This window comes from Heterodontus francisci, chromosome 16, assembly GCF_036365525.1.
Source record: "Heterodontus francisci isolate sHetFra1 chromosome 16, sHetFra1.hap1, whole genome shotgun sequence".
Lineage (NCBI taxonomy): Eukaryota > Metazoa > Chordata > Chondrichthyes > Heterodontiformes > Heterodontidae > Heterodontus > Heterodontus francisci.
The window spans coordinates 102,827,835-102,855,370 of NC_090386.1; the positions used below are offsets into that span (position 1 = coordinate 102,827,835).

General features: G+C 46.0%; 1 protein-coding gene across 1 annotated transcript in view; it reads left to right on the forward strand.

Annotated features, from left to right (window-relative positions):
- Positions 1-27,536, forward strand: part of LOC137378425 (fer-1-like protein 4) — a 518,691-nt gene that overhangs the window by 298,182 nt on the left and 192,973 nt on the right. Inside the window, 2 exon segments of the mRNA XM_068048756.1 lie at positions 11,166-11,279; positions 11,763-11,924. Of these exon segments, the coding sequence (XP_067904857.1) occupies positions 11,166-11,279; positions 11,763-11,924 (276 nt within the window).

A 27,536-nucleotide genomic window follows, 5' to 3' on the forward strand; every position in this document is an offset into this window, starting at 1 on the left:
CTAGGGAACCTTCTCTGAACTGCTTCCAGTGCAAGTATATCCCTCCTGAAATAACTGTATGTCGTACTCGAGGTGCAGTCTCACCAATGCCCTGTACAGTTGCAGCAAGACTTTCCAACTTTTATGCTTTCCCCCTTACAATAAAGGCCAACATTCCATTTCTCTTCCTAATTACTTGATGCACTTTCATGCTAATTTTTTTGTGAATCATGGACAAGGACAACCAGGTCCCTCTGGACTGCAGAATTCTGCAGTCTCTTTCCATGCAAATAATAATCTGCTTTTCAAATTTACCAACCAAAGTGGACAACCTCACATTTTCCCACATTATACTCCATCTGCCAAATTTTTGTCCACTCATTTAACCTATCCATATCTCTTTGCAGACTTTGGGCTCAATTCTGTTCTCTTGACGGAGGCGGGTTCAGTGGCTTGCGGGGTTGGGGGGGGGAGTTGGTGCAGAATCTCCGTGGAGCAGTCGGCCATGAAACCCAGTGCCATACCGCAGTGTGCCGACTCTGTCAGAGGCGGGAAATTACCAAGACGGTACTGACGCCTGATGCGATGGCATCGAAATTTAAATGTTTGGAAAGCTGCGTTAAATAAATTTGAATCTAATTCGCTGCGACCCAACGAAGGTTCCAAAATTTTGTGATTGACGTCTGGCGCTCATGTGCCTTCAAAGGACAAAGAACAGTACAGCACAGGAACAGGCCATTCGGCCCTCCAAGCCTGCGCCGATCTTGATGCCTGCCTAAACTAAAACCTTCTGCACTTCCGGGGTCCGTATCCCTCTATTCCCATCCTATTCATGTATTTGTCAAGATGCCTCTTAAACGTCGCTATCGTACCTGCTTCCACCACCTCCCCCGGCAGCAAGTTCCAGGCACTCACCACCCTCTGTGTAAAGAACTTGCCTCACACATCCCCTCTAAACTTTGCCCCTCGCACCTTAAACCAATGCCCCCTAGTAACTGACTCTTCCACCCTGGGAAAAAGCTTCTGACTATCCACTCTGTCCATGCTGCTCATAACTTTGTAAAGCTCTATCATGTCGCCCCTCCACCTCCGTCGTTCCAGTGAAAACAATCCGTGTTTATCCAACCACTCCTCATAGCTAATTCCCTCCAGACCAGGCAACATCCTGGTAAACCTCTTCTGTACCCTCTCCAAAGCCTCCACGTCCTTCTGGTAGTGTGGCGACCAGAATTGCATGCAATATTCTAAGTGTGGCCGAACTAAAGTTCTGTACAGCTGCAGCATGACTTGCCAATTTTTATACTCTATGCCCCGACCAATGAAGGCAAGCATGCCGTATGCCTTCTTGACTACCTTATCCACCTGCGTTGCATCTTTCAGTGACCTGTGGACCTGTACGCCCAGATCTCTCTGCCTTTCAATACTCCTAAGGGTTCTGCCATTTACTGTATACTTCCCACCTGCATTAGATCTTCCAAAATGCATTACCTCACATTTGTCCGGATTAAACTCCATCTGCCATTTCTCCGCCCAAGTCTCCAACCGATCTATATCCTGATGTATCCTCTGACAATCCTCATCACTGTCCGCAACTCCACCAACCTTTGTGTCGCCTACAAACTTACTAATCAGACCAGCTACATTTTCCTCCAAATCATTTATATATACTACAAAGAGCAAAGGTCCCAGCACTGATCCCTGCGGAACACCACTAGTCACATCTCTCCATTCAGGAAAGCACCCATCCACTGCTACCCTCTGTCTTCTATGACTGAGCCAGTTCTGTATCCATCTTGCCAGCTCACCTCTGATCCCCTGTGACTTCACCTTTTGTACCAGTCTGCCATGAGGGACCTTGTCAAGGCTTTACTGAAGTCCATATAGATAACATCCACTGCCCTTCCTTCATCAATCATCTTTGTCACTTCCTCAAAAAACTCAATCAAATTAATGAGACACGACCTCCCCTTCACAAAACCATGCTGCCTCTCGCTAATAAGTTTGTTTGTTTCCAAATGGGAGTAAATCCAGTCCTGAAGAATCCTCTCTAATAATTTCCCTCCCACTGACGTAAGGCTCACCGGCCTATAATTTCCTGGATAATCCATGCTACCCTTCTTAAACAAAGGAACAACATTGGCTATTCTCCAGTCCTCTGGGACCTCACCTGTAGCCAATGAGGATGCAAAGATTTCTGTCATGGCCCCAGCAATTTCTTCCCTTGCCTCCCTCAGTATTCTGGGGTAGATCCCATCAGGTCCTGAGGAATTATCTACATTAATGCTTTGCAAGACACCCAACGCCTCCTCCTTTTTGATAATGAGATGACTGAGACTATCTACACTCCCTTCCCTAGGCTCATCATCCACCGAGTCCTTCTCTTTGGTGAATACTGATGCAAAGTACTCATTTAGTACCTCACCCATTGCCTCTGGCTCCACACATAGATTCCCTTCTCTGTCCTTGAGTGGGCCAACCCTTTCCCTGGTTACCCTCTTGCTCTTTATATATGTATAAAAAGCCTTGGGATTTTCCTTAATCCTGTTTGCCAATGACTTTTTATGACCCCTTTTTGCCCTCCTGACTCCTTGCTTAAGTCCTTCCTGCTGTCTTTATATTCCTCAAGGGATTCGTCTGTTCCTAGCCTTCCAGCCCTGACGAATGCTTCCTTTTTCTTTTTGACTGGGCTCAAAATATCCCGCGTTATCCAAGGTTCCCGAAACTTGCCAAACTTATCCTTCTTCCTCACAGGAACATGCTGGTCCTGGATTCTAATCAACTGACGCTTGAAAGACTCCCGCATATCAGATGTTGATTTACCCTCAAACAGCCGCCCCCAATATAAATTCTGCAGTTCCTGCCTAATATTGTTATAATTAGCCTTCCCCCAATTTAGCACCTTCACCTGAGGACTACTCTTATCCTTATCCACAAGTACCTTAAAACTTATGGAATTATGGTCACTGTTCCTGAAATGCTCCCCTACTGAAACTTTGACCACCTGGCCGGGCTCATTCCCCAATACCAGGTCCAGTACGGCCCCATCCCTAGTTGGAGTATCTACATATTGTTTCAAGAAGCCCTCCTGGATGCTCCTTACAAATTCTGCCCCATCCAAGCCCCTAGCACTAAGTGAGTCCCAGTCAATATAGAGGAAGTTAAAATCACCCACCACTACAACCCTGTTATCTTTACATCTTTCCAAAATATCTGTCTACATATCTGTTCCTCTACCTCCCGCTGGCTGTCGGGAGGCCTGTAGAAAACCCCCAACATTGTGACTGCACCCTTCCTATTCCTGAGCTCCACCCATATTGCCTCGCTGCACGACCCCTCTGAGGTGTCCTCCCCCAGTACAGCTGTGATATTCTCCTTAACCAGTAATGCAACTCCCCCACCCCTTTTACATCCCCCTCTATCCCGCCTGAAGCTTCTAAATCCTGGAACATTTAGCTGCCAATCCTGTCCTTCCCTCAACCAAGTCTCTGTTTTAGCAACAACATCATAGTTCCAAGTACTAATCCAAGCTCTAAGTTCATCTGCCTTACCTTCTCGCATTGAAACAAATGCACTTCAGACCACCAGTCTCGCTGTGCTCAGCAACATCTCTCTGCCTGCTCTTCCTCTTAGTCTTGCTGGCCTTATTTACTAGTTCCCCTTCATTTATTTCACTTGCTGTCCTACTGCTCTGGTTCCCACCCCCCTGCCACACTAGTTTAAACCCTCCCTTTGAAAAGCTGGCGCCACCGAGGTGAGAGTCCTCGGTACCTCGAAAGGGAAGGTAACCTAACCAGAGTAGCATAGAGGAAGTGGGGTTTACAGTGGCTATTGCTGCTATGCTCAGTGTCCAAGGGGCTTGTGTGTGAATTTGGGGGAACATCAGGTGCTGCCCCTGCCACGTGATTCGGGGGGACGGCTGCCACCATTACGCAAAATGTTTGTCCGGCGCGTATTTGCGGTGGAGCAGCTACTCCCATCACAAGTGGGACCGCCGCCTTTTTGCGCACTTGACAGCATGATCATCAAATTCACCCCTCTTTGTGTCCTCCTTACAACTTACTTTCATGCCTAGCTTGGTTTCATCAGCAAATTTGGCTACAATACACTTGGTCCCTTCAACCAAGTTATTATTATACATTGTAAATAGTTGAGACTCCAGCACTGATCCCTGTGGCATTCCACTAGTTACAGTTTGCCAACCTGAAAATGACCCATTTATTCCAAATCTCTCATCCTTATCTTCAGTGACAGTATTGAGGGAGCACTGCACTGGTGCATGTGCACTACTGAGGGAGCACTGCACTGTTTCAGAGTCAGTACTGAGGGAGTGCCGCACTGTTGGATGGTCAGTACTAAGGGAGTGCTGCCCTGTCAGAGGGTCAGTACCGAGGGAGCGCCACACTGTTGGAGGGGCAGTGCTGAAGGAGCCCTGCACTATCTGAGGGCCAGTACTGAGGGAGTTTTGCACCGTTGGAGGGTCGGTACTGAGGGAGTGCCACACTGTTGGAGGGTCAGTAATGAGGAAGCGCCACGCTGTTGGAGGGTCAGTAATGAGGGAGTGCCACGCTGTTGAAGGGTCAGTACTGAGGAAGGCCTGCACTGTTGAAGGGGAAGTACAGAAGGAGCACTTCACAGTCCGAGGGACAGTACTGAGAGAACATTGCACCGTCGTAGGGAGCAGTACTGTTGGAGCGTTGCACTGTCAGAGGGGAAGTACTGAGGGAGTGATGCGCTGTTGGAGGTGCTGTCTTTCAGATGAGGCATTTAACTGAAGTCGCATCTGCCTGTTAGGTTGATGTAAAAGATCTCATAGCACTATTTGAAGTGCAGGGGAGTTCTCCCTGCTGTTTTGGGCCAATATTTATCCCTTAACCAATATCACTTAAAAACTGATTATCTGGTCATTATCTGCTGCAACACTGGCATCTCCCTGCCAATCTGGAAAATTGCCCACGTGTGCCCTGTGCACACAAAGCAGGACAAATCCAATCCGGCCAATTACTGCCCCATGAGTCTACTCTCAATCATCGGCAAAGTGATGGAAGGGGTCATCAACATTGCTATCAAATGGCACTTACTTAGCAATAACCTGCTCACCAATGCTCAGTTTAGGTTCCGCCACTGAGGTAGAGCCAGTCAGCTGCTGACTTCATTATAGCCTTGGTCCAAACGTGGACAAAAGAGCTAAATACCGGAGATGAGATGAGAGTGACTGTCCTTGACATCAAGGCAGCATTTGACCGAGTATGACATAAAGGAGCCCTCGTAAAATTGAAGTCAATGGGAATCAGGGAAAATTTTTCCACTGGTTGGAGTCATACCTAGCACAAAGGAAAATGGTTGTGGTTGTGAGTGACCAACATCTCCGCACCAGGACATCGCTGCAGGAGTTCCTCAGGGTAGTGTCCGAGGCCCAACTATCTTAAGCTGCTTCATCAATGCTCTTTCCTCCATTATAAGGACAGAAGTGGGGATGTTCGCTGATGATTACACAGTGTTCAGCACCATTCGCAACTACTCAGCTACTGAAGCAGTAACATTCAGGCTTGGGCTGATAAGTGGCAAGTAACATTCGCACCACACAAGTGCCAGGCAATGATCATCTGCAACAAGGGGGAATTTAACCATCTCCCTTTGATATTGAACACCATTACCAGCGCTCAATACGCCACCATCAACATCCTGGGGGACACCATTGACCAGAAACTTAACTAGAGCAGATATATAAAGACTGTACCTACAACAGCAGGTCAGAGGCTGGGAATTCTGACTCCTGACTCCGCAAAGTCTTTCCACCATCTACAAGGCACAAGTCAGGAGTGTGATGGAATACTCTCCACTGAATAAGTGCAGTTCCAACAACACTCACGAAGCTGAACACCATCCAGAACAAAGCAGTCCTCTTGATCGGCACCTCATTCACAACCTTAAGCATTCAGTCCCTCCACAACTAGCGCACAGTGGCAGCAGTGTGTACCATCTACAAGATGCACTGCAGCAACTCACCAAGGCTCCTTCAACAGCACCTTCCAAACCCACGACCTCTACCACCTAGAAGGGCAAGGGCAGAAGATACATGGGAACCTGCAAGTTCCCCTCCAAGCCACATATCATCCTGACTTGGAACTATATCGCCATTCCTTCACTGTTGCAAGGTCAAAATCCTGGAACTCTCTTCCTAACAGCAGTGTGGGTGTACCTACACCAGATGGACTGCAGCGGTTCAAGAAGGCAGCTCACCACCACCTTCTCAAGGACAATTTTCAAGGAGTATTTGCATCCATCTTCAACCAGAAGTGCCAAGTGGATGATCCATCTCAGCCTCCTCCTGAGGTCCCCAGCATCACAGATGCCAGTCTTTAGCCAATCCAATTCACTCCGGGTGATATCAAGGAACAGCTGAAGGCAGTGGATACTGCAAAGTCCATGACCCCTGACAATATTCAGGCAATAGTACTGAAGACCTGTGTTCCAGAACTAGCCGCGTCCCTGACCAAGCTGTTCCAGTACAGCTACAACACTGGCATCTACCCAACAATGTGGAAAATTGCCAAGTATGTCCTAGAAACATAGAAAATAGGAGCAGGAGTAGGCCATTTGGCACTTCAAGCCTGCTCCGCCATTCATTATGATCATGGCTGATCATCCAACTCAGTAGCCTGTTCCCCCTTTCGCCCCATACCCTTTGATCCCTTTAGACCCAAGAGCTATATCTAACTCCTTTTTGAAAAAATACAATGTTTTGGCCTCAACTGCTTTCTGTGATAGCGAATTCCACAGGCTCACCACTCTCTGGGTGAAGAAATTTCTCCTCATCTCAGTCCTGAAAGGTTTACCCTGTATCCTTAGACTATGACCCCTGGTTCTGGACTCCCCCACCATCGGGAACATCCTTCCTGCATCTACCCTGTCTAGTCCTGTTAGAATTTTATAGGTTTCTATGAGACCCCCACTCACTCTTCTGAACTCCAGTGAATATAATCCTAACCGAGTCAAACTCTCCTCATACGTCAGTCCCACCATCCCAGGAATCAGTCTGGTAAACCTTCACTGCACTCCCTCTATAGCAAGAACAGCTTTCCTCAGATAAGGAAACCAAAACTGCACACAATATTCCAGATGTGGCCTCATCAAGGCCCTGTATAATTGCAGCAAGACATCCCTGCTCCTGTATTCAAATCCTCTCGCTATGAAGGCCAACATACCATTTGCCTTTTTTACCACCTGTTGCACCTGCATGCTTACCTTCAGCGACCGGTGTACGAGGACACCCAGGTCTCGCTGCATATTCCTCTCTCTCAGTTTATAGTCATTCAGATAATCTGCCTTCCTGTTTTTGCTACCAAAGTGGATAACCTCACATTTATCCACATTATACTGCATCTGCCATGCATTAGCCCATTCACTCAACTTGTCCAAATCACCCTGAAGCCTCTCTGCATCCTCCTCACAACTCACCCTCCCACCCAGTTTTGTGTCATCTGCAAATTTGGAGATATTACATTTAATTCCCTCATCTAAATGATTAATGTATAATGTGAATAGCTGGGGTCCTAGCACCGATCCCTGTGGTACCCCACTAGTCACTGCCTGCCATTCGGAAAAAGACACATTTATCCCTACTCTTTGTTTCCTGTCTGCCAACCAGTTTTCTATCCATCACAATACACTACCCCCAATCCCATGCGCTTTAATTTTACATGCTAATCACTTATTGTGGGTCTTTGTCAAAAGCCTTCTGAAAGTCCAAATAAACCACATCCACCGGCTCCCCCTAATCAACTCTACTAGTTACATCCTCGAAGAATTCTAGTAGATTTGTTAAGCATGATTTCCCTTTCGTAAATCCATGTTGACTCCCATACACAAAAAGTAGGACAAATCCTACCTGGCCAATTACCACCCGATCAGTCTACTCTCGATCATCGGCAAAGTGTTGGAAGGGGCTGTCGACAGTGCTATCAAGCGGCACCAGCTCAGCAATAACCTGCTCACTGACGCTCAGTTTGGGTTCCGCCAGGGCCACTCAGCTCCAGACCTCATTACAGCCGTGGTCCAATCATGGACAAAAGAGCTGAGCTGCAGAGGTGAAGTGAGAGTGACTGCCCTTGACATCAAGACAGCATTTGGCCGAGTATGGCATCAAGGAGCCCTAGCAAAACTGGTGTCAATGGGATAAAAACAAGAAATGCTGGAAATACTCAGCAGGTCTGGCAGCATCTGTAGAGAGAGAAGCAGAGTTAACGTTTCAGGTCAGTGAGGGCCCTGGGGGGGAATCCTCAGTTGAGGAAAAGGGAAGACATATCAGAAGCGGCACAGTGGCGCAGTGGTTAGCACCGCAGCCTCACAGCTCCAGCGACCCGGGTTCAATTCTGGGTACTGCCTGTGTGGAGTTTGCAAGTTCTCCCTGTGTCTGCGTGGGTTTCCTCCGGGTGCTCCGGTTTCCTCCCACATGCCAAAGACTTGCTGGTTGATAGGTTAATTGGTCATTATAAATTGCCCCTAGTATAGGTAGGGGAATATAGGGACAGGTGGGGATGTGGTAGGAATATGGAATTAGTGTAGGATTAGTATAAATGGGTGGTTGATGGTCGGCACAGACTCGGTGGGCCGAAGGGCCTGTTTCAGTGCTGTATCTCTAAACTAAACTAAACTAAAGCACTGTCATGGAATAACAACAAATGTGGTTGACAGGGCCCTCAACTGTGTCCGGCCCATTTCCCACACCTCTACCCTCACCCATTCCTCTCCCTCCCAGAACGGCAACAGGGTTCCCCTTGTCCTCACTTTTCACCCCATCAGCCTCCATATCCAAAGGATCATCCTCTGCCATTTCCACCACGTCCAGCGTGATGCCACTACCAAACGCATCTTCCCCTCCCTTCCCCTGTAAGCATTCCAAAGGGATCATTCCCTCCGCGACACCCTGGTCCACTCCTCCATTACCCCCACCACCTCGTCCCCTTCCCACGGCATCTTCCCCTGCAATCGCAGGAGGTGTAATACCTGCCCATTTACCTCCTCTCTCCTCACTATCCAAGGCCCCAAACACTCCTTTCAGGTGAAGCAGCAATTTACTTGTACTTCTTTCAATTTAGTATACTGTATTCGCTGCTCACAATGTGGTCTCCTCTACATTGGGGAAATCAATTGCAGACTGGATGACCGCTTTGCGGAACACCTCCGCTCAGTCCGCAAGCAGGACCCTGAGCTTCCGGTTGCTCATTTCAACACTCACCCCTGCTCTCATGCTCACATCTCTGTTCTGGGATTGCTGCAGTGTTCCAGTGAACATCAACGCAGGCTCGAGGAACAGCATCTCATTTACCAATTAGGCACACTACAGCCTGCCGGACTGAACATTGAGTTCAATAACTTCAGAGCATGAGGGCCCCCCATTTTACTTTTATTTTTAGTTATTTTTTTCTTTTTCATTTTTTTTATATACTTTTGTGTTTATTTGATTTTATTTCATTTTAGTTTGTTCAGTTTGCTTACCCACTGTTTTTTTTCATGTTTGTACTTGCGACTGTTCAATTTTCAGTCCATTAACACCCTATCTGTACTAATGCTTTGTCTTTCAACACACCATTAACATATCTTTGCTCCATGACCTTCTGGTCAGCTATTCTGTGACCTTGTTCTAGCTACACCTTCTCCTTTGTTATCTCTTGACCCACCCCCACTTTACTTGCTTATAACCTTTTACATTTCTAATATTTGCCAGTTCTGAAGAAGGGTCACTGACCTGAAACGTTAACTCTGCTTCTCTCTGCACAGATGCTGCCAGACCTGCTGAGTATTTCCAGCATTTCTTGTTTTTATTTCAGATTTCCAGCATCCGCAGTATTTTGCTTTTAATTTGGTATCAATGGGAATCGGGTGGGAAACTCTCCGCTGGTTGGAGTCATACCTAGCGCAAAGGAAGATGGTTGTGGTTGTTGGAAGTCAGTCATCTCAGCTCCAGGACATAACTGCAGGAGTTCCTCAGGGTAGTGTCCTGGGCCCAACCATCTTCAGCTGCTTCATCAATGACCTTCTCTCCATCTTAAGGTCAGATGTGGGGATGTATGCTGATGATTTTAATGTTCAGCACCATTCGCGACTCCTCAGATACTGAAGAAGTCAGTGTAGAAATGCAGCAAGACCTGGACAACATCCAGGCTTGGGCTGATAAGTGGCAAGTAACATTCGCGCCACACAAGTGCCAGGCAATGACCATCTCCAACATGAGAGAATCTAACCATCTCCCCTTGACATTCAATGGCATTACCATCGCTGAATCCCCCACTATCAACATCCTAGTGGCTACCATTGACCAGAAACTGAACTAGAGTAGCCATATAAATACCATGGCTACAAGAGCAGGTCAGAGGCTAGGGATTCTGCGGTGAGTAACTCACCTCCTGACTCCCCAAAGCCTGTCCACCATCTACAAGGCATAAGTTAGGAGTGTGATGGAATACTCTCCACATGCCTGGATGGGTGCAGTTACACAACACTCAAGCAGCTAGACACCATCCAGGACAAAGCAGCCCGCTTGATTGGCAGTCCATTTACCACCTTCAACATTCACTCCCTCCACCACCGACACACAGTGGCAGCAGTGTGTACCATCTACAAGATGCACTGCAGCAACTCACCAAGGCTTCTTCGACAGCATCTTCCAAACTCGTGATCTCTACCACCTGGAAAGACAAGCACACTGTCGCTGGGTCAAAATCCTGGAACTCCCAAACAGCACCTTTGGCGTACCAACATCCCAAAGACTGCAGGGGTTCAAGAAGGCAGCTCACCACCACCTTCTCAAGGGCAATTAGGAATGGGCAATAAATGCTGGCCTTGCTAGCGACGCTCACATACCAAGAACAAATTCAAAAAATTATATCAGTGTTGTTTATGTGAGCTTGCTGTGTGCAAATTGGTTGCCATGTTTCCTACATCACACCAGTGACTACACTTCAAAAAATACTTCATTGGCTGTAAATTGCTTTGGGATGTTCTACGGTCATAAAAGGCACTATATAAATGCAAGTCTTTTTTTTATTTCTCATGAAGTTCCAGTGGCAGGAAGTTAAAGGTGTAAAAGTTCGCAGCAGGGGGTATGAGAGAGCTAGACAAAAGATCCAGTGAAGGTGAGAAAATGGGAGAATGCTCTAATCTTAAATATGCGACTCTCATTTTAGCCATCTCTGCCAGACGATGTGGAATGCAAGGATCCAGAGTACCTCGATGAACAGAGGAAATATTTCATTATTCCTGCAGCAATCCGGCCAAAGCTCAAGAAGTTCAGAATTGAGGTAAATTTCTTTCTGGATATTAATTCCCCTGTGAAGCATGTAATTCCATGATGAAAGTGTTGACCCATTTATTATGAGGGTGAGTTAATACCTGGATCCCGAGCAGCTAGGCTAAGTGTCAGGACAGTTTTGCCTCCCTCACTCTTCTGATGAATTGGTTCCATCAAGATGGACATTGTCGAGAACATCGGACCAGATATTGTAATCACAAACTGCTATTGTCCAATTGCAATCTAGTGCCGTCAAACTGTAATTTGAATCCAGCATGAAACAAACTACTTCCACTCTTTCTGTGTCTTAAATTTGCTATTATTCTATGATTCTACTTCCTGTGGATCCAGAAAAGCAGCAGAGAGAGCTCGACCTGAATGCATTCCATTGCATCAATTATCTCCCCCAGCTCTGCTACAGACTAGATGTCTATTGGTGATCTTTAACCTTCATGTATCTACACGCCAGGTAAAAGAGATTTTATTTTTCTAGGTTCTGTTCTGGGGTCTCCGGGACCTGAAACGTTTAAATCTCTTCGAAGTGGAGCAACCCCAAGTGACGATAGAATGTGCTGGTCAGAAAGTAGAGTCTGAAATCATTGCCAGTTACAAGGAGAATCCGAACTTTGATGAACTTGTGAAGTATTTTGAAGTGGTATGTTGAAAACTATTCTGGAAAACCTACAGTTGAAGCTATCAGTCTAAATCATCGGACTGAGTTTAGCATGGGTCTTTATTGATGGAAAAGCAAAATACTGCAGATGCTGGAAATCTGAAATAAAAATAGAAAATGCTGGAAATACTCAGCAGGACTGGCTGGTCTGATTGCTATAGGCACCCGCTTGGGTCCTAGTTATGCCTGCCTTTTTGTGGGATATGTTGAACATTCCTTGTTCTAGTCCTACTCACTTCTTCTGGTACATTGATGATTGTATTGATGCCTCTGCCTGCTCTCGCCTTGAACTGGAAAATTTCACCAAATTTGTTTCCAATTTCCACCCTTCTCTCACCTTCACATGGTCCATCTCCCACTCTTCCCTTCCCTTCCTCAGAGAAGTCTCTGGAGATAGGCTATCAAACAATATTCGCTATGAGTCCATGAACTCTCACAGTTACCTCGACTACACTTCCTTGCACCCTGCTTCCTGTAAAGACTTCATTCTCCCAGTTTCTCCGTCGCATCAGTTCCAATGATGCAACCTTCCAAACCAACGCTTCTGATATATCTTCCTTTTTCCTCAACTGAGGATTCCCCTCTCTGTGGTTGACAGGGTCCCCGACTGTGTCCATTCTATTTTACACCCTCTGCTCTTACCCCTTCCCCTCTCTCCCAGAACTATGTTAAGGTTTTTCTTGTTGTCAACTTCCACCCCATGAGCCTCTGTATTCAACAATCATTCTCCCCCATTTCCACCACCTGCTGCATGATGACACCACCAAACACATCTTCCCTCCATGGCCCCCTGGTTCACTCTTCAAAAACCCTTAATAACCCCTCCCCTTCCCACGGCACCTTTCCATGCAAGCGCAGGAGGTGCAACAACTGTCCTTTTATCTCCACTCTCTTCACCATCTAAAGCCCTAGGACACTCCTTCCAGGTGAAACAGCAACTTATGTGCATTTTGTTCAATTTAGTAAACTGTATGTGCTTCTCACAATGCGGCTCGCTGTACATTGGGGATACCAAAAGCAGACTTTTTTTTTTATTTCCAAAATATACTTTATTCATACAAATCTGTAAAAATTACATTGCCAAACAGTTTCCAAACAGCACCAAAAATTACAAACATTGCAAGGGAGATCAGTTTCCTTCAATACTGTTATGAGTTTCTTCCCAACCCTTCCGTTTCACAATTGTCATGTCAATTACAGTTTTACATTTACAGCAATTGAGAATATTAACGATACAGTTCGAGGGGTTTCCCATTGATCCAGCCCCTCAGTCCAGCTTGGTGGGGGAACCTTACACTGTGGTCTTTCCCCATTGAGCCTTAGCTGCGGCTGCCCCAAGCTTTAGTGCGTCCCTCAGCACGTAGTCCTGGACCTTGGAATGTGCCAGTCTGCAACATTCGGTGGTGGACAACTCTTTGCGCTGGAAGACCAGCAAGTTTCGGGTAGACCAAAGGGCGTCTTTCACCGAATTGATAGTCCTCCAGCAGCAGTTGATGTTTGTCTCGGTGTGCGTCCCTGGGAACAGCCCGTAGAGCACAGACTCCTGTGTTACAGAGCTGCTTGGGATGAACCTTGACAAAAACCACTGCATTTCTTTCCACACCTGCTTTGCAAAGGCACATTCGAGGAGGAGGTGGGCGACCGTCTCTTCCCCACCACAGCCAACGCGGGGGCATTGTGCGGAGGGGGCAAGACTTCGGGTGTGCATGAAGGATCTGACGGGGAGCGCCCTTCTCACCACCAGCCAAGCTACGTCTTGGTGCTTGTTTGAAAGTTCTGGTGATGAGGCATTCCGCCAAATGACTTTGACAGTCTGCTCGGGGAACCATCCGACAGGATCCACCGTTTCCTTTTCCCGTAGGGCCCTGAGGACACTCCGTGCAGACCACTGCCTGATGGACCGGTGGTCAGATACCAAAAGCAGACTGGGTAATCACTTTGTGGAATACCTCCATTCAGTCCGCAAGCATGACCCCGAGCTTCTAGACGCCTGTAATTTTAATTCTCCACCTTAGTCTCACGCTGACCTCTCTGTCCGTGACCTCCTGCCGTGTTCCTAAGAGACTCGACGTAAGCTCAAGGAACAGCACCTCATCTTCCGATTAGCCACTTTACAGCCTTCTGGACTCAACATTTAGTTCAACAATTTCAGATCGTAATCTCTGCCCCCTTTTTGTTTCCATTTTCTTTGTAGGTTTTGATTTCACTCTTGTTTTTCTCTTTCTTTGCTTTTGGGCGGCAGCTGTTCATCATTTCTGCCACTCACACCTCCTCAGGGCACATCTTTTGTTTCAGAAATCCCAAAAATTGCTGTAAATCAGGAAATGGAAGGGAGGGAGGAACTCAGAAAAATTACAATCACCAGGGAGGTGGTACTGAGTAAATTGTTGGAGTTGTGGGCTGACAAGGCCCCGGGTCCTGATGTACTTCATTCTCGGGTACTAAAAGAAGTGGCTACTGCAATAGTTGATGTGTTGGTTTTAATTTTCCAAAATTCCCGAGATTCAGGGACTGTGCCATTAGATTGGAAAATAGCGAATGTAACTCCTTTATTCAAAAAGGGAGGGAGACAGAAAGCAGGAAACTACAGGCCGGTTAGCTTAACATCTGTCACAGGGAAAATGTTAGAAACTATTATTAAAGATATTATAGCAGGGCATTTAGAAAAATTCAAGGTAATCAGGCAGAGTCAACATGGTTTCGTGAAAGGGAAATCATGTTTAACCAATTTATTGGAGTTCTTTGAGGGAGTTACATGTGCAGTGGATAAAGGGGAACCGGTGGATGTATTGTACTTAGATTTCCAGAAGGCATTTGATAAGGTGCCACATCAAAGGTTATTGCGGAAAGTAAAAGCTCATGGTGTAGGGGGTAACATATTGGCATGGATAGAAGATTGTCTAGCTAATGGGAAATGGAGGGTAGGCATAAATGCGTCATTTTCTGGTTAGCAAGAAGTAATGAGTGATGTGCCGCAGGTTTCAGTGCTGGGACCTCAATGTTTCACAATTTATATAAATGACTTGGATAAAGGGACCAAAGGTATGATTGCTAAATTTGCTGATGACACAAAGATAGGTGGAAAAGTAAGTTGTGAAGAAGACATAAGGAGGTTACAAAGGGATATAGATAGGTTAAGTGAGTGGGCAAAGACCTGGCAAATGGAGTATAATGTGGGAAAATATGAAATTGTCTATTTTAGCAGGAAGAATAACAAAAGAAGCATATTATCTAAATGGTGAGAGATTGCAGAGCTCTGAGATGCAGAGGGATCTGGGTGTCCTAGTGCATGAATCACAAAAAGGTTAGTATGCAGGTACAGCAAGTAATTAGGAAAGCTAATAGAATGTTATCATTTATTGCGAGAAGAATTGAATACAAAAGTAGGGAGGTTATGCTTCAGTTACACAGGGCATTGGTGAGACCACATCTGGAGTACTGTGTACAGTGCTGGTCTCCTTATTTAAGGAAGGATGTAAATGCATTGGAAGCAGTTCAAAGAAGGTTTATTAGACTAATACTAGGAATGGGCAGGTTGTCTTATGAGGAAAGATTGGACAGGCTAGGCTTGTATCCGCTGGAGTTTAGAAGAGTAAGAGGCAACTTGATTGAAACATATAAGATCCTGAGGGGTCTTGACAGGGTGGAAGTGGAAAGGATATTTCCCCTTGTGGGAGAATCTAGAACCAGGGTTCACTGTTTAAAGATCAGGGGTCACCCATTTAAAACAGAGATGAGGAGAAATTTTTTCTCTCAGAGGGTCGTGAGTCTTTGGAATTCTCTTCCTCAAAAGGCGGTGGAAGCAGAGTCTTTGAATATTTTTAAGGATGAGGTAGATAGGTTCTTGATGAACAAGGGGGTGAAAGGTTATTGGGAGTAGGTGGGAATGTGGAGTCGAAGTGGACAATCAGATCAGCCATGATCTTGTTGTATAGTGGAACAGGCTCGAGGAGCCGAGTGGCCTACTCCTGCTCCTAATTCGTATGTTCGTATGTTTCTTTACTTGACTCATTACCACTCTCTTTGGCTTTGCACCATGAAACCTTCTTTCATTTAATCTGTCCTGACCTCCACTCTATCACAGACTTTCCCTTTTGTTTTTCTTCCCACCATCCCCACCTTCACTTGTTCAAAATCTATTACATTTCTAACTTTTCTCTGTTCTAATGAAAGGTCATAGACCTGAAACGTCAACATTTGTTTCTCTCTCATAAGATCGTAATATCAGAAGAAGTAGGAGAAGGAGGAGGCTATTCGGCCCCTCAAGCCTACTGCTCCATTCAATAAGATCATGGTCGATCTGATTGTGGCCTTAACTCCACTTTCCTGCCGACAACGCCCCCACCCCCCACCCCACCGCCCCATAACCCTTGACGTCCCTGTAGATCAAAAATCTGTCTAACTCAGCCTTGAATATATTCAATGACCCAGCCTCCACTGCTCTCTGGGGAAGAAAATTCCAAAGATTAACCACCCTCCGAGAAGAAATTCCTCCTCAGCTCCATTTTAAATGGGAGACACCTTAATCTGAAACTGTGCCCCCAGTTCAAGATTCCTCCACGAGGGGAAACGTCCTCTCAGCATCTACTTTGTCAAGTCCCCTAGAATATTATTTGTTTCAATAAGAGCACCTCTCATTCTTCTAAACTCCAATGAGTATATGCCTAACTTGCTCAACCTTTCCTCATAAGCCAACCCCTTCATCTTCGGAATCTCTGAACTGCTTCCAATGCATGTATATCCCTCCTTAAGTAAGCAGACCAAAGCTGTGCACAGTACTCCAGGTGTAGTCTCGCTAATGCCCTGTACAGTTGAAGGAAGACTTCTCTTCTTTTATACTCCATCCCAGTGCAATAAAAGCCAACATTCCATTTTCCTTCCTAATTATTTGCTGTACCTGCATGCTAACTTTTTGTCATCCATGTACAAGAACACCCGGATCCCCTCTGTACTGCAGCATTCTGCAGTCTCTCTCCATTGAAATAATAATTTGCTTTTCTATTCTTCCCACCAAAATGGCAACCTCATGTTTTCCCACATTATACTAAATCTGCCACATTTTTGCCCATTCGCTTAACCTATCTATTTCCCTTTGCAGACTCTCTGTGTTCTTCTCACAACTTGTTTTCCTACCTACCTTGGTATCGTCAGCAAATTTGGCTATAATATACTCGGTTGCTTCATCCAAGTCTTTGATATAGATTGTAAAAAGTTGAGACTCTAGCACTGATCCCTGTGGCACGCCACTAGTTACAGTTTGCCAACCTGGAAATGTCCCATTTCTCCAGACTCTCTCTTTCCTGTTAGTTAGCCAATCCTCTATTCATGCTAATATATTACCCCCAACACCATCTTGTGCAGTAACCTTTTATGTGGCACCTTATCGAATGCCTTTTTAAATTCAAATACACTACATCTACTGGTTCCCTTTTATTCACCCTGCTTCTTACATCCTCAAAGAACTCTAATAAGGTTGTCAAACACAATTTCCCTTTCATAAAACGATGTTGACTTTACCTGATTGCATTATGATTTTCTAAATGTCTTGCTACTACTTCCTTAATAATGGATTCTAGCATTTTCCCCAATGATAGATGTTAAGCTAATTGGCCTATAGTTTCCTGCTTTCTGTCGCCCTCCCTTTCTTGAATAGATGTGTTACATTTGGGAATTTCCAATCCAGAGGGACCTTTCCAGAATCTAGGGAATTTTGGAAGATTGCAACCAATGCGTTCATTGTCTCTGCAGCTAAAGGCCTGCTCGGGTATGCAATTGAAACCCGACCTGAGCCAGACAGAACCACACCCAACCCGAACCTGACCCGGCCCGGGTCCTTTGATTTTTTTCCCGTGCCCGACCTGACCCGACCCGACCCGACCCAACCCGACCACTAGAATGAAGTTGATTATATCAAAGAGGTTGTGCTCTACCTTGGATGGAATTGCTCACTGCAGACTCGTGCGGAGTCCAGATGCACGTTTCCCGCCTTGACATCCTGGCTGTTCAAATTTTGAAGCTTTTCCGTCCCTGACCAAAAGGCAGCACTGTGTCCGACCTGGCCTGACCTGACCCAAGCCTGAATGCCGGACCCAGAAGAGAGACCCGACCCACCCTGAACCCGACACATGTCGTAGGATCTGGTCGAGTTCGGGTCAGGTAGCCATGCTCTATCTGCAGGCACTTCTTTTAAGACTCTAGGATGCAGGCCATCAGGTCCAAGGGACTTGTCAACCTTTAGTCCCATTAGTTTTCCTAGTACTTTATCGCTAGTGATAGTGATTGTTTTAAGATTCTTCCTCCCCTTTGCCTCTTGACTTACTACTATTCTTGGGTTGCTTTTTGTGTTTTCTACTATGAATACCGATACAAAATACTTGTTCAAAGTCTCTGCCATTTCCTTGTTTCCCATTATTAATTCCCCAGTCTCATCCTCTAAGGGACCAACGGACTTAAAACAATCACTATCACTGGAGAAAAAGTACTAGGACAACTAATGGAACTAAAAGCTGCAAGTCCCCTGGGCCTGATGCCCTCCCTCCTAGGATCTGAAAAGCAGTGGCTGCAGAGATGCATTGATTGCATCAGTCATTGCGAAAATGCTAGAATCCATTATTTAGGAAGTAATTGCAGGACATTTAGAAAATCAGAATACAATCAAGCAGAGTCAACATGGTTTTTTGAAAAGGAAATCGTGTTTGACAAATTTATTAGAGTTCTTTGAGGATGCAACAAGCAGAGTGGATAAAGGGGAACTTGTTGTTATGGTGCATTTGGATTTCCAAAAGGCATTCGATAAGATGCCACATAAAAGGTTACTACACATGGTGTTGGGCGTAATATATTGACATGGATAAAAGATTGGCTAACTAACAGGAAACGAAGAGACAAGATAAATGAGTCATTTTCAGGTTGGCAAAGTGTAACTAGTGGAGTGCCAGCATAGATTTCTTAAGGGAAAATAATGTTTGATGAATTTGCTGGAGTTTTTTGAGGAGGTAACAGAGAGGGTTGATGAGGGCAATACAGTTGATGTGGTGTACATGGACTTTCAAAAGGCGTTTGATACGGTGCCACACAACAGACTTGTGAGCAAAGTTATAGTTCATAGAATAAAAGGGACAGTAGCAACATGGATACGGAATTGGCTGAGTGACAGGAAACAAAGAGTAATGGTTAATGGATGTTTTTTGGGCTGGAGGAAGGTTTGTAGTGGAGTTCCCCAGGGGTCAGTGTTTTTCCTGATATATACTAATAACCTAAACCTTACTGTACAGGGCACAATTTCAAAGTTTGTAGATGATACAAAACTTGGAAGTGTTGTGAACTGTGAGGAGGATAGTGTAGAACTTCAAAAGGACAAAGACAAGTTGGTGGAATGGGCAGACAGGTGTCAGATGAAGTTCAATGCAGAGAAATGTGAAATGATTCATTTTGGTAGGAAGAACATGGAGAGACAATATAAAATAAAGGGTACAATTCTAAAGGAGGTGCAGGAGTAGAGGGACCTGGGTGTATATGCGCATGTCATTGAAGGTGGCAGGACAGATTGAGAGCGGTTAATAAAGCATGCAGTATCCTGGTCTTTATTAATAGGGGCATAGAGTACAAGAGTAACAAAGTTATGTTGAACTTATATAAGACACTAGTTCAGCCTCAGCTGGCGTATTGCATCCAGTTCTGGGCACCGCACTTTAGGAAAGATGTGAGGGCATTGGAGAGAGTACAGAAAAGATTCACGAGAATTTTTTTTTATTCATTCATGGAATGTGGGCGGCACTGGTTATGCTAGCATTTATTACCCATCCCTAATTGCCCTTGAGAAGGTGGTGGTGAGCTGCCTTCTTGAACCGCTGCAGTCCATGTGGGGTAGGTACACCCACAGTGCTGTTAGGAAGGCAGTTCCAGGATTTTGACCCAGTGACAGTGAAGGAACAGCGATCAACAGGACTGGGTTTGCTGGTGTCGTTTCCGGTGCCTAGGTCGATGTCAGGTGGTCCGTCCGGTTTCATTCCTTTTTATTGACTTTGTAGTGGTTAGGTACAACTGAGTGGCTTGCTAGGCCATTTCAGAGGGCATGTAAGAGTTAACCACATTGCTGTGGGTCTGGAATCACATGTAGGCCAGACCAGGTAAGGACAACAGGTAACCTTCCCTAAAGGACATTAGTGAACCAGATGGGTTTTTACATTAGACTAGCTTTTAATTCCAGATTTATTAATTAAATTCAAATTCCACCTTCTGCTGGGGTGGGATTCGAACCCATGTCTCCAGGTCAATACCCTGGTCTCTGGGTTACTTCTTTTTCTTTTTTGGGCCTCCTTATCTCGAGAGACAATGGATACGCGCCTGGAGGTGGTCAGTGGTTTGTGAAGCAGCGCCTGGAGTGGCTATAAAGGCCAATTCTGGAGTGACAGGCTCTTCCACAGGTGCTGCAGAGAAATTTGTTTGTTGGGGCTGTTGCACAGTTGGCTCTCCCCTTGCGCCTCTGTCTTTTTTCCTGCCAACTACTAAGTCTCTTCGACTCGCCACAATTTAGCCCTGTCTTTATGGCTGCCCGCCAGCTCTGGCGAATGCTGGCAACTGACTCCCACGACTTGTGATCAATGTCACACGATTTCATGTCGCATTTGCAGACGTCTTTATAACGGAGACATGGACGGCCGGTGGGTCTGATACCAGTGGCGAGCTCGCTGTACAATGTGTCTTTGGGGATCCTGCCATCTTCCATGCGGCTCACATGGCCAAGCCATCTCAAGCGCCGCTGACTCAGTAGTGTGTATAAGCTGGGGATGTTGGCCGCTTCAAGGACTTCTGTGTTGGAGATATAGTCCTGCCACCTGATGCCAAGTATTCTCCGAAGGCAGCGAAGATGGAATGAATTGAGACGTCGCTCTTGGCTGGCATACGTTGTCCAGGCCTCACTGCCGTAGAGCAAGGTACTGAGGACACAGGCCTGATACACTCGGACTTTTGTGTTCCGTGTCAGTGCGCCATTTTCCCACACTCTCTTGGCCAGTCTGAACATAGCAGTGGAAGCCTTACCCATGCGCTTGTTGATTTCTGCATCTAGAGACAGGTTACTGGTGATAGTTGAGCCTAGGTAGGTGAACTCTTGAACCACTTCCAGAGCGTGGTCGCCAATATTGATGGATGGAGCATTTCTGTCATCCTGCCCCATGATGTTCGTTTTCTTGAGGCTGATGGTTAGGCCAAATTCATTGCAGGCAGACGCAAACCTGTCGATGAGACTCTGCAGGCATTCTTCAGTGTGAGATGTTAAAGCAGCATCGTCAGCAAAGAGGAGTTCTCTGATGAGGACTTTCCGTACTTTGGACTTCGCTCTTAGACGGGCAAGGTTGAACAACCTGCCCCCTGATCTTGTGTGGAGGAAAATTCCTTCTTCAGAGGATTTGAACGCATGTGAAAGCAGCAGGGAGAAGAAAATCCCAAAAAGTGTGGGTGCGAGAACACAGCCCTGTTTCACACCACTCAGGATAGGAAAGGGCTCTGGGTTACTAGTCTAGTGATAATACCAGTACGCCACCGCCTCCCCTATGGTTCCAGGTATGAGAAAGTTCAGTTATGAAAATAGATTGGAGAAGTTAGGATTGTTTTCCTTGGAGAAGAGAAGGCTGAAAGGAGATTGAGTCACAGAGTCATAGAGTTATACAGCACAGAAACAAGCCCTTCGGCTCATCGTGTCTGTGCTGGCCATCAAGTATCTAACTATTCTAATCCCATTTTCCTGCACTTGGCCCGTAGCCTTGTATGCTGTGGCATCTCAAGTGCTCATCTAAATACTTCTTAAATGTTGTGAGGGTTCCTGCCTCTACCACCCCTTCAGGCAGTGCGTTCCAGATTCAAACCACCCTTTGGGTGAAAATATGTTTCCTCAAATCCCCTCTAAACATCCTGCCCCTTACCTTAAATCTATGCTCCCTGGTTAGTGACAACTCTGCTAAGGGAAAAAGTTTCTTCCCAGGTCCGGATGGGATCTATTCCAGGTTACTGAGGGAAGCGAGAGAGGAAATAGCTGGGGCCTTAACAGATATCTTTGCAGCATCCTTAAACACGGGTGAGGTCCCGGAGGACTGGAGAATTGCTAATGTTGTCCCCTTGTTTAAGAAGGGTAGCAGGGATAATCCAGGTAATTATAGACCGGTGAGCCTGACGTCAGTGGTAGGGAAGCTGCTGGAGAAGATAGTGAGGGATAGGATCTATTCCCATTTGGAAGAAAATGGGCTTATCAGTGATAGGCAACATGGTTTTGTGCAGGGAAGGTCATGTCTTACCAACTTAATAGAATTCTTTGAGGAAGTGACAAAGTTGATTGATGAGGGAAGGGCTGTCGATGTCATATACATGGACTTCAGTAAGGCGTTTGATAAGGTTCCCCATGGCAGGCTGATGGAGAAAGTGAAGGCGCATGGGGTCCAAGGTGTACTAGCTAGATGGATAAAGAACTGGCTGGGCAACAGGAGACAGAGAGTAGCAGTAGAAGGGAGTTTCTCAAAATGGAGACGTGTGACCAGTGGTGTTCCACAGGGATCCGTGCTGGGACCACTGTTGTTTGTGATATACATTAATGATTTGGAGGAAAGTATAGGTGGACTGATTAGCAAGTTTGCAGACGACACTAAGATTGGTGGAGTAGCAGATAGTGAAGGGGACTGTCAGAGAATACAGCAGAATATAGATAGATTGGAGAGTTGGGCAGAGAAATGGCAGATGGAGTTCAATCAGGGCAAATGCAAGGTGATGCATTTTGGAAGATCCAATTCAAGAGTGAACTATACAGTAAATGGAAAAGTCCTGGGGAAAATTGATGTCCAGAGAGATTTGGGTATTCAGGTCCACTGTTCCCTGAAGGTTGCAACGCAGGTAAATAGAGTGGTCAAGAAGGCATACGGCATGCTTTCCTTCATCGGACGGGGTATTGAGTACAAGAGTTGGCAGGTCATGTTACAGTTGTATAGGACTTTGGTTCGGCCACATTTGGAATACTGCGTACAGTTCTGGTCGCCACATTACCAAAAGGATGTGGATGCTTTGGAGAGGGTGCAGAGGAGGTTCACCAGGATGTTGCCTGGTATGGAGGGCGCTAGCTATGAAGGGAGGTTGAGTAGATTAGGATTATTTTCATTAGAAAGACGGAGGTTGAGGGGGGACCTGATTGAGGTGTACAAAATCATGAGAGGTATAGACAGGGTGGATAGCAAGAGGCTTTTTCCCAGAGTGGGGGATTCAATTACCAGAGGACACGAGTTCAAAGTGAAAGGGGAAAAGTTTAGGGGGGATATGCGTGGAAAGTTCTTTACGCAGAGGGTGGTGGGTGCCTGGAACGGATTACCAGCGGAGGTGGTAGACGCGGGCACGATAGCGTCTTTTAAGATGTATCTAGACAGATACATGAATGGGCAGGAAGAAAAGAGATACAGAACCTTAGAAAATAGGCGACATGTTTAGAGAGAGGATCTGGATCGGCGCAGGCTTGGAGGGCCGAAGGGCCTGTTCCTGTGCTGTAATTATCTTTGTTCTTTGTTCTTTGTTCTATCTAACCTATCAATGCCCCTCATAATTTTGTATACCTCAATTATGTCCCCTCTCAGCCTTCTCTGCTCTAAGGAAAACAACCCTAGCCTTTTCAGTCTCTCTTCATGGCTGAAATGCTCCAGCCCAGGCAACATCCTGGTGAATCTCCTTTGCACCCTCTCCAGTGCAGTCACATCCTTCCTATAGTGTGGCGCCCAGAACTGCACACAGTACTCCAGCTGTGGCCGAACTAGTGTTTTATACAGCTCCATCATAACCTCCCTGCTCTTATATTCTATGCCTTGGCTAATGAAGGCAAGTATCCCATATCCCTTCCTAACCACCTTATCTACCTGTGCTGCTGCCTTCAGTGATCTATGGACAAGTACACCAAGGTCCCTTTGACCCTCTGTACTTCCTAGGGTCTTACCATCCATTGTATATTCCCTTGCCTTGTTAGTGCTCTCAAAATGTATCACCTCACACTTCTCAGGATTAAATTCCATTTGCCACTGCTCTGCCCATCTTACCAGACCATCTATATAGAAACATAGAAAATAGGAACAGGAGTAGGCCATTCAGCCCTTCGAGCCTGCTCTGCCATTCATTACGATCATGGCTGATCATCCAACTCAGTAACCTGTTCCCGCTTTCGCCCCATACCCTTTGATCCCTTTAGACCCAAGAGCTATATCTAACTCTTTCTTGAAAACATACAATGTTTTGGCCTCAACTGCTTTCTGTGGTAGCGAATTTCACAGGCTCACCACTCTCTGGGTGAAGAAATTTCTCCTCATCTCAGTCCTGAAAAGTTTACCCCGTATCCTTAGACTATGACCCCTGGTTCTGGACTCCCCCACCATCGGGAACATCCTTCCTGCAACTACCCTGTCAAGTCCTGTTAGAATTTTATAGGTTTCTACGAGATCCCCCCCCACTCTTCTGAACTCCAGTGAATATAATCCTAACCGACTCAATCCCCCCTCATATGTCAGTCCCGCCATCCCAGGAATCAGTCTGGTAAACCTTCACTGCACTCCCTCTATAGCAAGAACATCCTTCCTCAGATAAGGAGTCCAAAACTGCACACAATATTCCAGGTGTGGCCTCACCAAGGCCCTGTATAATTGCAGCAAGACATCCCTACTTCTGTACTCGAATCCTCTCGCTATGAAGGCCAACATACCATTTGCCTTTTGTACCACCTGTTGCACCTGCATGCTTACCTTCAGCGACTGGTGTACGAGAACACCCAGGTCTCACTGCTATTCCCATCTCTCAGTTTATAGCCGTTAAGATAATCTGCCTTTTTGTTTGTGCTACCAAAGTGGATAACCTCACATTTATCCACATTATACTGCATCTGCCATGCATTTGCCCACTCACCCAACTTGTCCAAATCACTCTGAAGCCTCTCTGCATCCTCCTCACAACTTACCCTCCCACCCAGTTTTGTGTCATCTGCAAATTTGGAGATATTACATTTAGTTCCCTCATCTCAATCATTAATATATATTGTGAATAGCTGGGGTCCTGGCACCGATCCCTGCGGTACCCCACTAGTCACTGCCTGCCATTTGGAACAAGACCCATTTATCCCTACTCTTTGCTTCCTGTCTGCCAACCAATTTTCTATCCATCGCAATACACTACCCCCAATCCCATGCACTTTAATTTTACACGCTATTCTTGTCCTGTAATCTAAGGCTTTCCTCCTCACTATTTACGACACCACCAGTTTTCATGTCATCTACGCACTTATTGATCATACCTTCTATATTCATGTCTAAATGATTAATGCACACGACAAACAGCAAGGGTCCCAGTACCGATCCCTGTGGTACACCACTGGTCACAGGCTTCCACTCGCAAAAACAACCCTCCTGCCACTAAGCCAATTTTGGATCCAATTTGCCAAATTGCCCTGGATCCCACAGGCTCTTACCTTCTTAACCAATCTCCCATGCAGGACCTTATTAAAAGTCTGACTGACGTCCATGCAGACTACATCAACTGCTTTACCCTCATCTACAATCTAGTCACCACCTCGAAAAATTCAATCAAGTTAGTTAGACACGATCTCCCCCTGACAAAGCCATGCTGACTACCCCTGATTAATCCCTGCCTCTCCAAGTGAAGATTAATCCTGTCCGTCAGAATTTTTTCCAATATTTTCCCAACCACTGATGTTCAACTCACCGGCCTGTAATTACCTGGTTTATCCCTGCTACCCTTCTTGAATAATGGTACCACATTCGATGTCCTCCAGTCCTCTGGTAACTAAAACAGCTAATACTTCCTCCCTTTCAATGCTAATATGTTCAAGTATATCACAATCCCCCTCCTTGATCCAGACACCTACATCATCCTTCTCCATAGTGAACATCGATGAAAAGTCATCATTTAAAACCTCACCAACGTCTTCCGACTCCACACACAGATTGCCACTTTGGTCCCTAATGGGCCCTACTCTTTCCATGTGAGCCGCATGGAAGATGGCAGGATCCCCAAAGACACATTGTACAGCGAGCTCGCCACTGGTATCAGACCCACCGGCCGTCCATGTCTCCGTTATAAAGACGTCTGCAAACGCGACATGAAATCGTGTGACATTGATCACAAGTCGTGGGAGTCAGTTGCCAGCATTCGCCAGAGCTGGCGGGCAGCCATAAAGACAGGGCTAAATTGTGGCGAGTCGAAGAGACTTAGTAGTTGGCAGGAAAAAAGACAGAGGCGCAAGGGGAGAGCCAACTGTGCAACAGCCCCAACAAACAAATTTCTCTGCAGCACCTGTGGAAGAGCCTGTCACTCCAGAATTGGCCTTTATAGCCACTCCAGGCGCTGCTTCACAAACCACTGACCACCTCCAGGCGCGTATCCATTGTCTCTCGAGATAAGGAGGCCCAAAAGAAGATGTTCAACTCACCGGCCTGTAATTACCTGGTTTATCCCTGCTACCCTTCTTGAATAATGGTACCACATTCGATGTCCTCCAGTCCTCTGGTAACTAAAACAGCTAATACTTCCTCCCTTTCAATGCTAATATGTTCAAGTATATCACAATCCCCCTCCTTGATCCAGACACCTACATCATCCTTCTCCATAGTGAACATCGATGAAAAGTCATCATTTAAAACCTCACCAACGTCTTCCGACTCCACACACAGATTGCCACTTTGGTCCCTAATGGGCCCTACTCTTTCCCTGGTAATCCTCTTGCCCTTAATATCCTTATAAAATGCCTTGGGATTTTCCTTTATCTTGCCCGCCAGTGTTTTTTCATGTCCCCTGTTCGCTCTCCTAATTACCTTTTTAAGTACCGCCCCCCCCCCCTACACTTTCTATACTCCTCTAGTGCCTCCACTGTTTTCAGCACTCTGAATCTGCCATAGGCCTCCTTATTTTTCCTTATCCAAACCTCTATAACCCTTGACATCCAGGGTTCCCTGAACTTGTTGGTCCTACCCTTCACCTTAACAGGTACATTTTGGCTCTGAACTCTCACAATTTACATTTTGAATGACTCCCACTGGTCTGATGTAGACTTTCCTACAAGTAGCTGCTCTCAGTCCACTTTGGCCAGATCCTGTTTTATCATATTGAAATCGGCCTTCCCCCAATTCAGTACCTTTATTTCCGGTCCAAACTTGTCCCTTTCCGTAACTACCCTAAATCTTACAGAGTTATGGTCACAATCCCCAAAATGCTCCCCCACTGACACTTCTACCACTTGTCCGGCTTCATTCCCTAGGATTAGGTCTGGCACTGCCACTTCTCTTGTAGGTCTTTCTACATACTGGCTCAAAAAGCTCTCCTGTATGCCTTTTAAGAATTCCTCCCCCTTTAAGCCTTTTGCACTCAGACTATCCCAGTTGATATTGGGGAAGTTGAAATCCCCTACTATTACTACCCTATTATTTTTACACCTCTGAGATTTGCCTACATATCTGTTCCTCTACCTCTTCCTGACTGTTTGGAGGCCTGTAGTACACTCTTAGCAAAGTGATTGCCCCCTTTTTGTTTTTAAGTTCTACCCATATGGCCTTATTTGAGGAACCTTCG